Below are 13361 nucleotides of genomic sequence, written 5' to 3'. Positions count from 1 at the left end.
CCATAGCCATCTTGCAATGTTTACTAATGACTTCGACATCACAGCGCTGTCGTCATCTGTTTAGCTCGCCTCTGGCCCACCTATATCAGATAACCCGATGTGATTGGTGCAGCTCAGATCGAGGGGCATATTTAATGAGTATCATTACTCGACACCAGAGTATCTCGCTGAGCAAATTCAACTTGTGCTCTCGCGAGAACTCTGGATTACCAGGGTAATTAAAGGGATAGTTCACCCAAAAATGAAAATTCTGTCATAATTTACTCATTTAAGTCTTATGGGTTTGGAACGACATGAGGGGGAGTAATTAATGAAATAATTTTTATTTTTGGGTGAACTATCCTTTTAAATACAGTACATAACATGAGATGTGATGCATATTACAAAAATGACAATTCGCTTCTCCACACATTATTATTGCACAAATTAAAAATTAAAAAGTGTGAAATTTGTTGGAAAAAAAGTTTTGAAAATACCTGATTTACTGTCATGTTACATATTACATTTTACATTTACATTTATTCATTTAGCTGACGCTTTTATCCAAAGCGACTTACAATTGCTATATATGTCAGAGGTCGCACGCCTCTGGAGCAACTAGGGGTTAAGTGTCTTGCTCAGGGACACATTGGTGTCTCACAGTGGATTCGAACCCGGGTCTCTCACACCAAAGGCATGTGTCTTATCCATTGCGCCACCACCACCCATATTAGTAAGTGTAGTTAGTTGCGTTACCACTCTACTTTTAGTTAATTACTCCACAACAATGCTCTGGTTTTGGTTGCATAACCTTCTTACACTAGTCTTAAAAGTTAGTAATTTCAAATTTTTCTTCAAGACTTGTCATTACTTTTTCTTAAAATCAGTTGCATAAAAAGGTAAATTGGTCTAATTTGAATGTGAAAAGTTAGAACTAACTGCTAGTTCTTAAGACAGTCTTAACTCAATGGCTAAGTTTATGCCACTAGCCCCTGTAGCTGTGAGTTAATTGATTCTCTTTATCTTCAGTGTGAAGCATGATCCATGCAAGGGACCGTAAAGAAAGTTCAAATCAGCCAATTATAAGAGAAGGTTACTGCCTATGTAGACATCAAACAGTGAGGTGGTTCACTAAGCCTACATTTCTCTTTCTCCTCCTCTCCATAGGTTACGTCTTGTGTTGGGAGGAGGACGGTCAGAACGAAACCCGCGTATCTCAGACTCTGTCCAACTCCACGCTGGCGTATAAAGTGACCGGGCTCACTTCACTCACCACGTACACTCTGCAGGTGGCTGCCGTAACACAGGCCGGCACCGGCACTGCCACCTCATCGACCATCTCAACAGGACTGCCGCCAGGTCTCCACACTCTCAAACAAACACACACTTCAATGCTAGCATCACTTTAATGCATCAAATTCTCCCTTGGGGATCCGTGATAGTCACCATGTTCAAAATCTAAAGGAAATTCAGCACATGAAACAGGATGCCGCAGTGGGGCGCATATTTCACATAGACCAGCAATCCGAGACACAGTCAGTAAGACTGTAATACATCACATAGAGTCAGTACGAAGCTCTTGGGGTCGCTGTGTGTGTGCGCGCGTGTTGGAGAGAACATGAAATAAATGATGATGACCAAAAGCCAAGCTACACTCATTATCTCCCACTGATATGCTGTGGAGTCAGGAAAGAACGAGCTTTATCTACTGTTGAATGAGCCACCGTGAACCAGCCAAATATCATTATCAATCCATTTAATTACCAATTAATCATATACCCAAACACAATGCGCACTGCTGTACACAAAAGCTAATCGACTCTGAAGTGAGTTATGGGCCCATTTACAGGAGTTTTCTTTGAAGGATAATGAAGACACAGGATGGAGAAAACAGGCAGTGAACAGAACAGAAAATGTTGAAATGTTTCAATTAGAGCAGCTTGTGAGTGACATAAATATGTTTTGTTGTGTTGGGAAACAGAGCTACCTGGTGCTCCCTCCAATCTGATCATCGCTAACATCAGTCCTCGCTCCGCCACCATAAAGTTCCGCCCCGGCAGTGACGGCAAAACTGCCATCTCCAAATGGATCGTAGAAGGACAGGTGTGTAGGCGTGTGTGTGTGTGTGTGTGTGTGTGTGTGTGTGTGTGTGTGTGTGTGTGTGTGTGTGTGTGTGTGTGTGTGTGTGTGTGTGTGTGTGTGTGTGTGTGTGTGTGTGTGTGTGTGTGTGTGTCAAATTTAGCAAACTGTCTATTATCAAAGTGGCTAACTTTCCCACGAAACGGCTAACAATGTTTACAGAATAGTTCACTTTTCCATCAGTAGCGATTTGCTCTGTACAAAGTTGTTAACTTTGCCACAGATGTCAGTATTCTGTCAGCTGAATGAATGGTTAACTGTGCCACAATTTTAATTTTAATTTTATTTAATTTTAATTTTTTTCATGAGTGGGATAGTTTGTTTCTCTCCAAAATGAACTTTTTCAAAAATACCAATATTTTCTCGACAAAATGGTTTGCTTGGCCACAAATGTCAATATTCTGCCTGCTGAATGGTTAACTTTGCCACAAATGGCACTTTTCTCTGTAAAAAAAAATAAATAAAAAATGGTTATATTTTTCATGCATTGTAGCTTTCCCACCAATGGTATACCATGGTAATTGCATTACTTTTTTTATCATTCAAATTTGGCTGGGTGGCTAATAACACATTTTTCTGTGGTGTGACAAACTCAGAACACATACTTAATTTGGACTTTACAGGGACTTTAAAGCAATTTTCTCTCTTCAAAATAGTTAACTTTGCTGTAAATGACACTTTCTCTCTCGAAAATGATACATTTTCCCATGAATGTCAATATTTTGTCTGCCCAATGGATCAAATGGTATCAAATGGCACTGTGACACTTGTCTAGTAGTTTTCTCTTTGGAAATTGGTTAACTATCACTTATAACAATTTTCTCTCTCCAAAATGGTTAACTGTAAGTGACATTTGTCATTTGTAAGTGACATTTGTTTTCTTTCCAAAATGGTTAACTTTTTTTTGCAAATATAGACAAAAAAAGTAAATGTTATATACATTCTCTCTGCTACAAGTGGTGCTTTTGTCTCTGTAATATGGTTCATTTTGCCACGAATTTCAAATTGTATGGCTTTCGAATGGTTACCTTTGCCACAAATGGTCATTTTGCCTCTGCAAAATGATTAAATGGGGTTTTTTCTCTCTGAAATAATGTTACCTATGCCACAAATTGCTGTTTTCCCTGCCAAATAAGTAACTTTGCGACGAATGGAAATATTCCTTCTGCCGAATGGTTAACTTTTCCACTAACTGCAATTTTCCTTCTGTCAAGACTGCTCTGTGGAATATGACTCTTCACTGTATGTGCTCATAAATATAAACGTGTTTATAAGTTTGTGTGTATTTGTGGGTGTGTGTTATGCCCTTGTCTGGCAGGCTGTGCTCCAGTGAAGATGCTGTTGTCTGACAGGTACTTTATCTCCAGGGAGAAACAGGCTTGCTCTTGCACTAAAACATCTTCCCCCGGAGAAAACGCACACACACACACACACACAAGCACACATGCGCGCACTCTGTATGTGACATAGTACGAGAAGGCTAAGGAGATGTCATGCACCGTGTCTCCCAGCCCTTTAGGTGTGGTGTGTGTGTGTTTGTGTGTGTGAGCATATGTGTTAAGCCCCTCTTGGATGGCGTCCAGTGCTGTGCAGCGTGAAGAGAAAAACTCCTCCTAATGAGATCCCTCCCTTTTCCCCCCTCCGTTTTCTCCGTTCCTGTCTTTAATACTGTTTAATCGAGGGAGAGCAGGAGGGAGGGAGTCAGAAGGAGGGATGAGAGAAGAGAGAGGAGAAGATTAGAGGTACTGAGGTGGCACTAATGGGGTCTTAAGTCTATGGGTTAGAAATCAGCTTGTGTTGGTGTGTTTTTTACAGCTGACTTCTTCACAGCTGTATCCGGGACCAGGCCGGTTGCTGATTTCGATTCCCTTTGTAATTCTTTCACCTTTCCTCTGCTCGAGCAGGGCTGCACAAAACACGCTGTGTGGATATGGTGTTTTCATGGAGACCAAGTGCTAGTTGTTTCAAAATATGGTTTATAATATTTAAAGGGGGATATCTTGGAAAACTGCATTTTTTATTCCTCTCTCCACAGTTCTCCCATCATTAGTGAATATTAAGCTGCAAAAACAATGTCACCAACTGGAGCTCATTAACATATGACCACCCTTATTTATATACCAACACCTGTTCATTCATAAAGTGATAAAGGAAATCTGTCATCATTACTGAGGTTGCCCCATACCTATAGGACTGACTTTCTGCCAAAAAAAAACAACAACAGAATTGATCATTTTTGCCCATATTATGAAAGTAAAATGCTCTGAAAAAAAAATGTTGTATCGTAAGTGGTTGCATTCAATTGATTTTATCTAGCCTACATTTAAACAAATGCATTAAGTTGTACTAGAATTGATTAAATTCAACTTAATGCATTAAATGTAGATAAAATCAATTGAATGCAACCACTTACGATACATTTTTTTATTAATTTCAACGAATAATTTTTTTCAGTGTGGGTCCAGCGTTGTATTGGTCTCCATCGACTGTCATTATATAGACAGAAAATGTATGGATTCAAATTTACGGATTTTGTGTATGCAACGGTGAGTAAATGATTACATTTTTGGGTAAACTGTCCCTTTAAACTCCCTAGTCCATCCTGATGAATGATAGTGTGAACTGTTAGATTGGCCAATCATACCAGAGCTCATTTACATATGGAAATTTGAAAGGTGCAGTAGCCAAAAACAATCAGAGGCTCAGCGAGAGAACTGTTTTCTGTGAAAGAGCCCTTGACTAACAGGATAAGTGAACTTAAGGGGGAAATTGAAATGCTTTAGAAGTGTAAAATATGGCCCCTTTTAAGTATTTTGACAGTTTATACATGATAATGATAGGAAAGAGCTAACCGCATGATATTAATCACAGGTTGCTCTGTGAATAAATGGAAGCAGCTCTCAGGGAGGTCCTAGAGGAAATGTGAGTCACGTGGTTGTTTGAAATGATAAGCAGTTTTTGTTTGCAAAATAATGACACGTTGCATTACCCTGTGTCTCTTTGTAGCTTTTTTTCATGTTGTGGATCTGCTTTTTAATTAGCTCATTACCTCATTAATGACTTATTAAGATCAGTGTGGTTAAAAAAACAAACACTTTACGGCTCTCGAATGCCATTGTGGATACCCTATGGCAACATGCTTTTGATTAGTGTAAAAAATGGGAAACAAAGGCAACAGCCCTGATATGGAGCTTGTGCTGTGGGCAGCTTGGTTCGGTTTGCTGTTGCTTTTCACTGTCAGTCTAAAGTTTTCCTATCATCAGCTTTGACTGCTGAATCTGACTCTCAGTATATTTGAAATGACACTGGAGGAATGAGGAATGCAGGATGTGTAATATATACGGTATGGGGTACCTAGATTTGCCCATATTTGCTGTATACATCATGTGAAACCTAATATGGACTAGAAGCAATCTCAACTCTAATTTTAACATCTTATTTGTGGCTCATTTGTTGGCTGTCATGTTGGTGTCAGTTGACTTCCAATAGTTAGGGCATTTTTACATAGAACTGGATTTAAAATGGGAAGATATCTCTGGGCTCCCACATGCTTGCAACACAATGTATTGCTATAGCACTACTATTGTACTGTAAAATGAAAAATCGAGTATTTAATAATAATAATAATAAATAATACATTTATTTACAGAACTGCAATAAAATCCCAATGTTATTGTATGATTGTATATTGTATTGTATATTGTATGAATGAATTGTAACATCTTGTATGATTGACTAAAATGGGAAAATGTTTTTATGTATTATTAAAATATTTTTTTATTAAATGTTACTAAATATTTTAATACAAATTAAATAAACCAATAAAGAAATGTATTACTATAGTAATACTACTGTACTATAAAATAAAAAAGTATATTATAATAATAATAATAGTTATTATTATTATTATTAAAATAAAAAAAAACAATAAAGAAATAGATTACTATAGTAATACTACTATAAATTAAAATATAAAACGAATATATAATTCTAATTATAATGACTAAAATTTTTAAATATAAATTTTGATTTATTATTATTATTAAAATATTTTTATTAAATTGTATTGACTATTGTAATGCAAATTAAATAAACCAATTAAGAAATGTATTACTATAGCAATACTATTCACTATAAAATAAAAAGTATTATTATTATTATTATAAAACAAACCAATAAAGAAATTGATTTCTATAATACTGTTGTACTGTAAAATATAACACAATAATATAATAATTATATTCATAATAATACTTTCATTTTACAGAACAACAGTAAAATTACAGAACTATCTTCCATTTCCAGTGTGATTGATGCAACTTTCTTTGCTCATTATTTGATAGGGCATTTTTATATAAAATTGGCGCAATTTAGCGCAAAATAGCTCAGATAGAATTATAATAAAATATTTTTGTTATCAAATGATGACTGAAAACCACTCGCTGGATTAAAGATGTATTGAGGAGGTTATACAACAACATTTACTACTGTTTTTCCCCCAAGATGAAAACTAGACGACTCTAGCTGCTATAAGCATGTAATGAAATATACTACAGTTTAAAATGTTTGTTTGTCATACTGCATATTCTATCTATATTCTATATTCAGTCTATATTCAGTGTTGTATGCAGTAGGCAGAACATTGTTCACTTCAAACACATCCTCTGTGTGGCCACAGGTAGGGACTGTGGGTGAGGAAGAGGAAGAGGAAGGGGAATGGAAGGTTCTGTTCGAGAAAGACCGTCCGCCAGCCTCAGACACTCTGGAGATTCCCAATCTCATCCCCTTCACTCAATACAGGTGAGCATTTCTCCTTTTCCAAACGGGAAACCACTTTCACATCAATCAAATTAACCAAAATGTGGTGAGAAACGGTCCAAAAGCTCCAGTGTGAACGGACCTTCACAAACCCATTAACTGTTCAGTTTTGGTGTTTAAATCTCAGTTGGTAATGACCTTTCAATATTTAAATGCTTGTTACAATCCCTGTATTCCTTACAATCTCTAGCTATCTTTTTTTGTTTGTTTCATTTGTTCATTCTCTAACTCTTTCATTCGTTCCCCTTTTCTATTTCCCTCCTTAATTGATTTTCTCAAGGTCTTGTGGAAAGATTGTCTTCTGATTCTCGGCACACAATCTTGTCCTAAAGGGATTACATACAGATGATCAGAGGCTGTAGAGATCTGTTATCCTGTCCAAAATCCCCTGTTACATATGCCTTGCAGGTTCAGGATGAAGCAGGTGAACATTGTGGGTTCGAGTCCCTTCAGTCAGCCCTCTCGTAAGATGCAGACCCTGCAGTCGAATCCAGATGTGGCCCCGGCAAACCTCACAGTGTTTTCTGCTAGTGAAACCAGCCTGAGGATTCGCTGGGAGGTGAGAAAGGGACAAACACACACACACACACACACAATCCTCAAACAGTTACGGTCAAGTTCACACCAAGTTCTGGTTTTCTGCATGTAAATGTGATTTGGTGTTCTGCACTATACTGTTAAAAAGTTTGGGGTCAGTAAGATTTTTTTTTTTTCAAGAAAAAATATTTATTTTATTCAGCAATGATGGATTAGATTTCTGAAGCATCATGTGACACTGAAAACTGGGGTAATGGCTGCTGAAAATTCAGCTTTTCCATCACAGGAATAAAATACATTGTCAAATATATTAAAACAGAATATAGTTATTTTAATTTGTAATAATATTTCACAATATTACTTTATTTTTGATCAAATAAATGCAGCCTTTTTGAACACAAGAGGCTTATTTCAAAACCATAAAAAAAATCGTACAGACTCCGAACTGCTTCTACATTTCTGCACATTTTGATAGTTAATATATTTATGTGTAGAACGGTGATATGATTTTTTACATTTTCCCAATCAGAGTAAACCATGATTAAATCAAACAACATAGCAGTTTAATGCAGGATAAATAGCACACATAAATAATCTAATAAGATAAAATAAAAAGCATTTTCATTAATGAACACAATATTGAATTATTTTCATAACACACTGCTACATAATGTTACAATAGTGTTGCAATATCCACATGGAATTTTACAAAAATATTTGAATACTTTTAAAATGTCACGGAAGACTTCTGTGATGACATCAAACTCAAATGCCATTGAATTGGTGAAGTCTACATCAGACATACATACATACATACAGTACATACATGATAAATAATTTTTTCTGAAGTTTTTGAATTACTTTTCTATAAAACTGATAAAAGCATGTATCATTAGCGCCAGACAAATAGATTTATTTTTTATTTTTTATTCTCTCTAATATATATATGCCATTTATAAGAACCAAGGAGCTTTAAAAGGTTTTCTTGCTGCATGGAAACGAGGTGGTTATGGATTTTTGTGTGAACATTATCATTAAAACTGGAGCACTCATGCAAATATCGCGATTTCCGCTCACTCAAACACACGCAGAGATGGACACAAATACTGTCGGCTGCACACATATGCTGGAAGAGTTTGACAGCTTATTTTTCCTCTCTGTTTTTTCTGCTATCACGAGCCATGGTGTCTGTCAGTATCAGATGTAATTGCTGTTATTTACTCCTTCACTTCTCCTTTTTTTTTTTCTCTCACCTTTTCAAAGCCTGAAGAGCGATCGAAGAATTTGAGTTGTAGAGGCACATAACATGAAAGCTGTCATTTCATAAGACAGGATTCCATTTAATCTAAAAAACAGCTCCTGCAAAGCCTCCGCTGGTCGTAGCAACACATTTGTGGGGTGATGTTGCCGAAAAAATGACCCTCGGGACATAATGGTGCTTAATGCAGTACTTCACAAGCGCTGAAAACGAAAACAGTGACCTATAACCTCTTTTTTATGGATTATAATTTATTAAGCTCGTACTAAAACTTCCATGTAGCTGCCATTGAAGAAAAGGTTATACTTTTACCGCTCCCCCGTCATTTGCCAAGTAACCCACGTTTCTCGAGTTTTTATGTCTTTAATGAGGAGAATTTACACTGTAAGATGTATTTTATGAGCAGTTGCTGTGGAAATGCATTGAGTTTCAGAAGTATTTCAGCTAATTTTCATTTCTCATAATGAGGTGAACTAGCAAAAACATTCCGCCTGTACATTTTGCAAACACAAAAACCTGAGTCTTATTCACTAGCCACTCATAATCTAGTTTAACTGGTTTCACCGCCAGCGTAAAAAAAGAAAAAAAGAAAAAAAAGTTGCCAGCCACCGAAAGCATTTTTGATCATTTTCCCAAAAATGTATTGGCCCCTATAATTTGTTGTGTGAATACCTGTACACACAATATATCAAAAGAAAGAAATGAGCCTCTACTTTTAAACAAACAAAAACACTTTTTATTCTAGCTTCATGCATTCTTTTTAATCAACCCTTGGTTGTGTGTAAGTTTTATAAAAAAGCAACATTTTTAACAAAAAGCTGAGAAAAGCCAGTTTTTTTCAAAGACTACAACGTGCATTAGCAATGCTTTTATCGCTTGTTTCTGCTCCTTTTTTGCCTGTGTTTTGATCCAGAGATTCAGTACTCTTTCAGAAGATGCGTAATAGCGCCCCCTACCGTGAGACACGGCATAACAGTGAAAACACGGAAACCCAGAGTTACCTCGTGATGGAAAATTTCATCAAAGCTGACCTAGTTACCCAAAAAAGTTAACCTGACTGAAAATTAAACAAGCTCATCCACAAGCTTATTGCTTGTTGTGACCATGGCTAGTTATAAAAGATAAAATAAAAACTCAAATTTACATGGATGAGATAGCTTTGTTGATATCACATCATATAAATATTCACAGCTTATTGTGGAGACCATAAGGACTGAAACATTGATTTGGCCCGTATTTATGAAGTCACTTGCATTCGTCAACTAGCCAAAAGCATTTTAATTGAAACGCTTCAAGCAGTCAATGTACTGAAGCTGTGAACATCGTAAGGTTTGGAGTGGGTATTAAAAGTACTAGGCGAGCAACCATGTGCAAACTCTTGGCATCTGATGCTGGGAAATGTCTCTGAGCAATGTGCCAATGCGCAACGCACAGCTGAAGCAGGCGAGGGACTGAGCTGCATTACAGCCAATTTCAAATGTCATTTAATTTATGTTTATGAGGAGATTAAGGAACTTCCTTTCTGTTTGCTGCACACAATTTGACGCTTGTGAAGGTTTTCATTCATCCAGATCATCGTAGAACTTAGCTCGTAGGATGAGCTCTGTGACATTCATTTCCAATTCCTGTTGAGTATAGATTAACTTGCAGAAAATTAGTTCAACTATTTTAGCTCTTAAATTTCACTATGTACCAATATAATTGGCCAAAATGTGTTTGGATAACTTAAGTTTCTCTTTAAAAGTTTTTTAAGTCTGATATTATACACTACCATTCAAAAGTTTGGGGTCGGTAAGATTTTTTTTACATGTTTTTGAAAGAAGTGTCTTATGCATTCCAAGGCTACATTTATTTGAAGAATACAGTATTATTCTTCAAATAAATGTATCATAGTAGTGTACAGAAATATTGTTACAATTCAAAATATATTAAAATCAAAAACAGGTATTTTGAAATATTCTTCAGTCACATGATTCTTCAGATCAAATAATAAAGTTCAAAAGAACCGCATATATTTGAAATATAAATATTTTTGTAACAATTTAAATGTCTTTACTGTCACTTTTAAACAATTTAATGCAATTTAAATTTAATCCAAACTTTTGAATGGTGGTTTAGACAACAAAATAGGCATGATTCCATTTTTTTATTTAAAATAAAAAAAAATTTGTGAAATATTTTGCTTGAAAAGTTGGGCACACAGTATTTCAATGGACAGCATTTATTTGCATTTACTTATGAAATAAATTAAAGCATTTATTAAATAGAAATCTCTTGTAACATTATAAATATCTTTACTGTCACTTTTGATCAATTTAATGCATCCTTGATGAATAAAAGTAATAATTTCTCTCATTGTCTCCACAAAAAAACTGTTTTAAACATTGATAATAATAAGAACTGTTTCTTGAGCACCAAATCATTATATTAAAATGGGATTATATACATTATATTAGAATGCAGCTTTGCCATCACAGGAATACTTTTTTTTATTTTTTTTTTACCTTTATTAAAATAGAAAATAATTATTTTAAATTGTAATAATATTTCACAATATTAATGTTTTTACTGTATTTTTGATTAAATAAGTGCTGCCTAAGAGACTTCACTGTAAAAAAAATGACATCCCCAAGTCAAAAATTTCAAGTGACCGATAACATCTAAATTTTTCAATTAGTCTGACGTATTATTTCTCATTGAGCCAATGTTAACAGACTATTGCAACAAGAATTTCACTTGGGCCAATTGAAAAATGTAGATGTTATCGGTCACTTGAAATTTTTGATTTGGGAGGGTTAGACATTTTTTACAGTGTTCTTTCAAAAATTGTAGTTTCCAAACTTATCACCAGTGCTATGTCACACAGTTTAGTTTGTTAGCCATTCTATTTAGAATCCAAATCATAGTTTTTGGGTCTTCTTATTGATGTACTGTATGTGTTTCAGAGTCTTTCCTGCTCCAATGTTTTCCTCTTCATCTTTTGTAGCCTCTTCCAGAGCCAGCTTATAACGGAAATCCTGAAAGTGTGGGATACCGTGTGCGTGCACAGAGAGCAGACGGGCTCGGGACGCCCCGGATGGAGACGGTTTCTGAGCGCCTGTCTCGAGAGGTGACAGTGGAGGGACTCGAGGAGTGGACGGAGTACGAGCTGAGCGTTCAGGCCTACAACGGCATCGGGCCTGGACCCTGGAGCAGTCCTGTGCTGGGCAAAACTAAAGAGTCAGGTGACACACAATGCTTGCTTTAGATGTAGCTTCTCCACTTTTGATTTTACAAAAGTAACGATCAAAATAAATGATCAACGAGGAAAAGAAACAAAATATAGTTGCTGTTTTGCCTGTAACCAAATTAATGTTGGTGCATCATGGTCTCATTTCCATCTTGATCATTTTGCATTTCAGTTGTGTTTTATAAGATATAAATAAAATATAAGACAGGTATTTACATAAAATTCTTATAAAGACATGTCAGTTGATTTTTATATTAATACCAGAAGTTGCTGCATTATTTAGGAACTCTAAACAAGCTGCAGTTTAGCCAGCATCTCACTAGCCGATTTTTAGTCGCAAGCCTCATTTGCATAGTCGCTGGAGACTCAGATGGAGTATTTGCCCGAGGCCGCGTCTCTCAGCGGGTGGCCGTTAGCAGACCCAGCGACTCCCTGCTGAGTTAATGATCTTGACAACTCAACATCCAAAAAGTATGAAATGATCAGAGGCAGCTGGTGGCACTTGTGTCCTTGGCAGTGGCCACTTACTGGTTTCAAACATCTGATTGCCCATTACTTTTTCTGTTGCTTGTGACTCAATATGCATTCTAAAACATCATGTTATAGAGGTCACGCTCACAAAAGAGTCATTTCTCGTGGAAGAAATGCTTTAGAACTGAACATACTCTACTGTTCAAAAGTTAGCGGGTCAGTACATTTTTTTTTAAAAAATTTAAGAATTTAATACTTTTATCCAGCATGGCATTAAATTGATCAGACGTAGCAATAAAAAAAAAATTATATTAATAAAAAACAATCTTCAGCATCAAAGCAGCATATTAGAGTATATTAGAGATTTCTGAAGGATCATGTGACACTGAAGACTGGACTAATGATGCTGAAAATTCAACTTCGCCATTACAGAAATAAATTACATTTTTAAATATAATTTTTTATGCAGCCTTGATGAACATAAGAGACTTATTTCAAAAACATTAAGGGCCAGATTTAACAGTACTAACAGTTTGCGCCAGCACAAACCCTCTTTTGGCATTAAAAAATACTGTCAGGATTGACGCAAAAAAAAATGAGCGCTGAAAAGGCATGGACAGTTATTTTTGCGACTGACCATAATGCATATGCATTTGTAGGAGTTTCCCTTTCAGACGCAAAATTTATGGGAGGAGAGTATTTAAACGAATCACGCAAGGCGATTTACTAAGGTTTGTGCTAGTCAACTTACTGTTATTTGCACCATTATTTACCGCCCAAAAAAGCATGTTTTAACCCGTTTTGTGCCTGTGTTGTTTGTAGATCACCCGCACCTGATTATCATCGGTTCTGCTTGTTTGCGACCCTATGCTAATTTGCGCTGTTCTTGGTATAATGCGTTGGTCATTATGGAAATGATCCGGCTGCGTC

The 13361-nt window shown here is 36.1% G+C and overlaps 1 protein-coding gene and 1 long non-coding RNA gene across 4 annotated transcripts in view; one reads left to right on the top strand and one right to left on the bottom strand.

Moving 5' to 3' along the window:
- The window catches only part of sdk1b (sidekick cell adhesion molecule 1b), a 370259-nt gene that overhangs the window by 316327 nt on the left and 40571 nt on the right, over positions 1-13361 (top strand). For all 3 annotated transcript variants that reach the window (XM_082163612.1, XM_082163613.1, XM_082163611.1), the window contains 5 exons: positions 1147-1338; positions 1961-2082; positions 6797-6918; positions 7345-7495; positions 11718-11955. In XM_082163612.1, the coding sequence (XP_082019738.1) occupies positions 1147-1338; positions 1961-2082; positions 6797-6918; positions 7345-7495; positions 11718-11955 (825 nt within the window). The remainder of the gene's footprint in view (positions 1-1146; positions 1339-1960; positions 2083-6796; positions 6919-7344; positions 7496-11717; positions 11956-13361) is intronic.
- LOC309494376 overlaps positions 1-13361 on the bottom strand; it is a 63731-nt gene that overhangs the window by 49418 nt on the left and 952 nt on the right. The gene's annotated exons all lie outside the window — the stretch shown is intronic.

This window comes from Leuciscus leuciscus (assembly GCF_965113295.1).
Source record: "Leuciscus leuciscus genome assembly, chromosome: 3".
In the NCBI taxonomy this organism is placed as follows: domain Eukaryota; kingdom Metazoa; phylum Chordata; class Actinopteri; order Cypriniformes; family Leuciscidae; genus Leuciscus; species Leuciscus leuciscus.
This window is presented reverse-complemented; position numbering and strand designations above follow the sequence as displayed.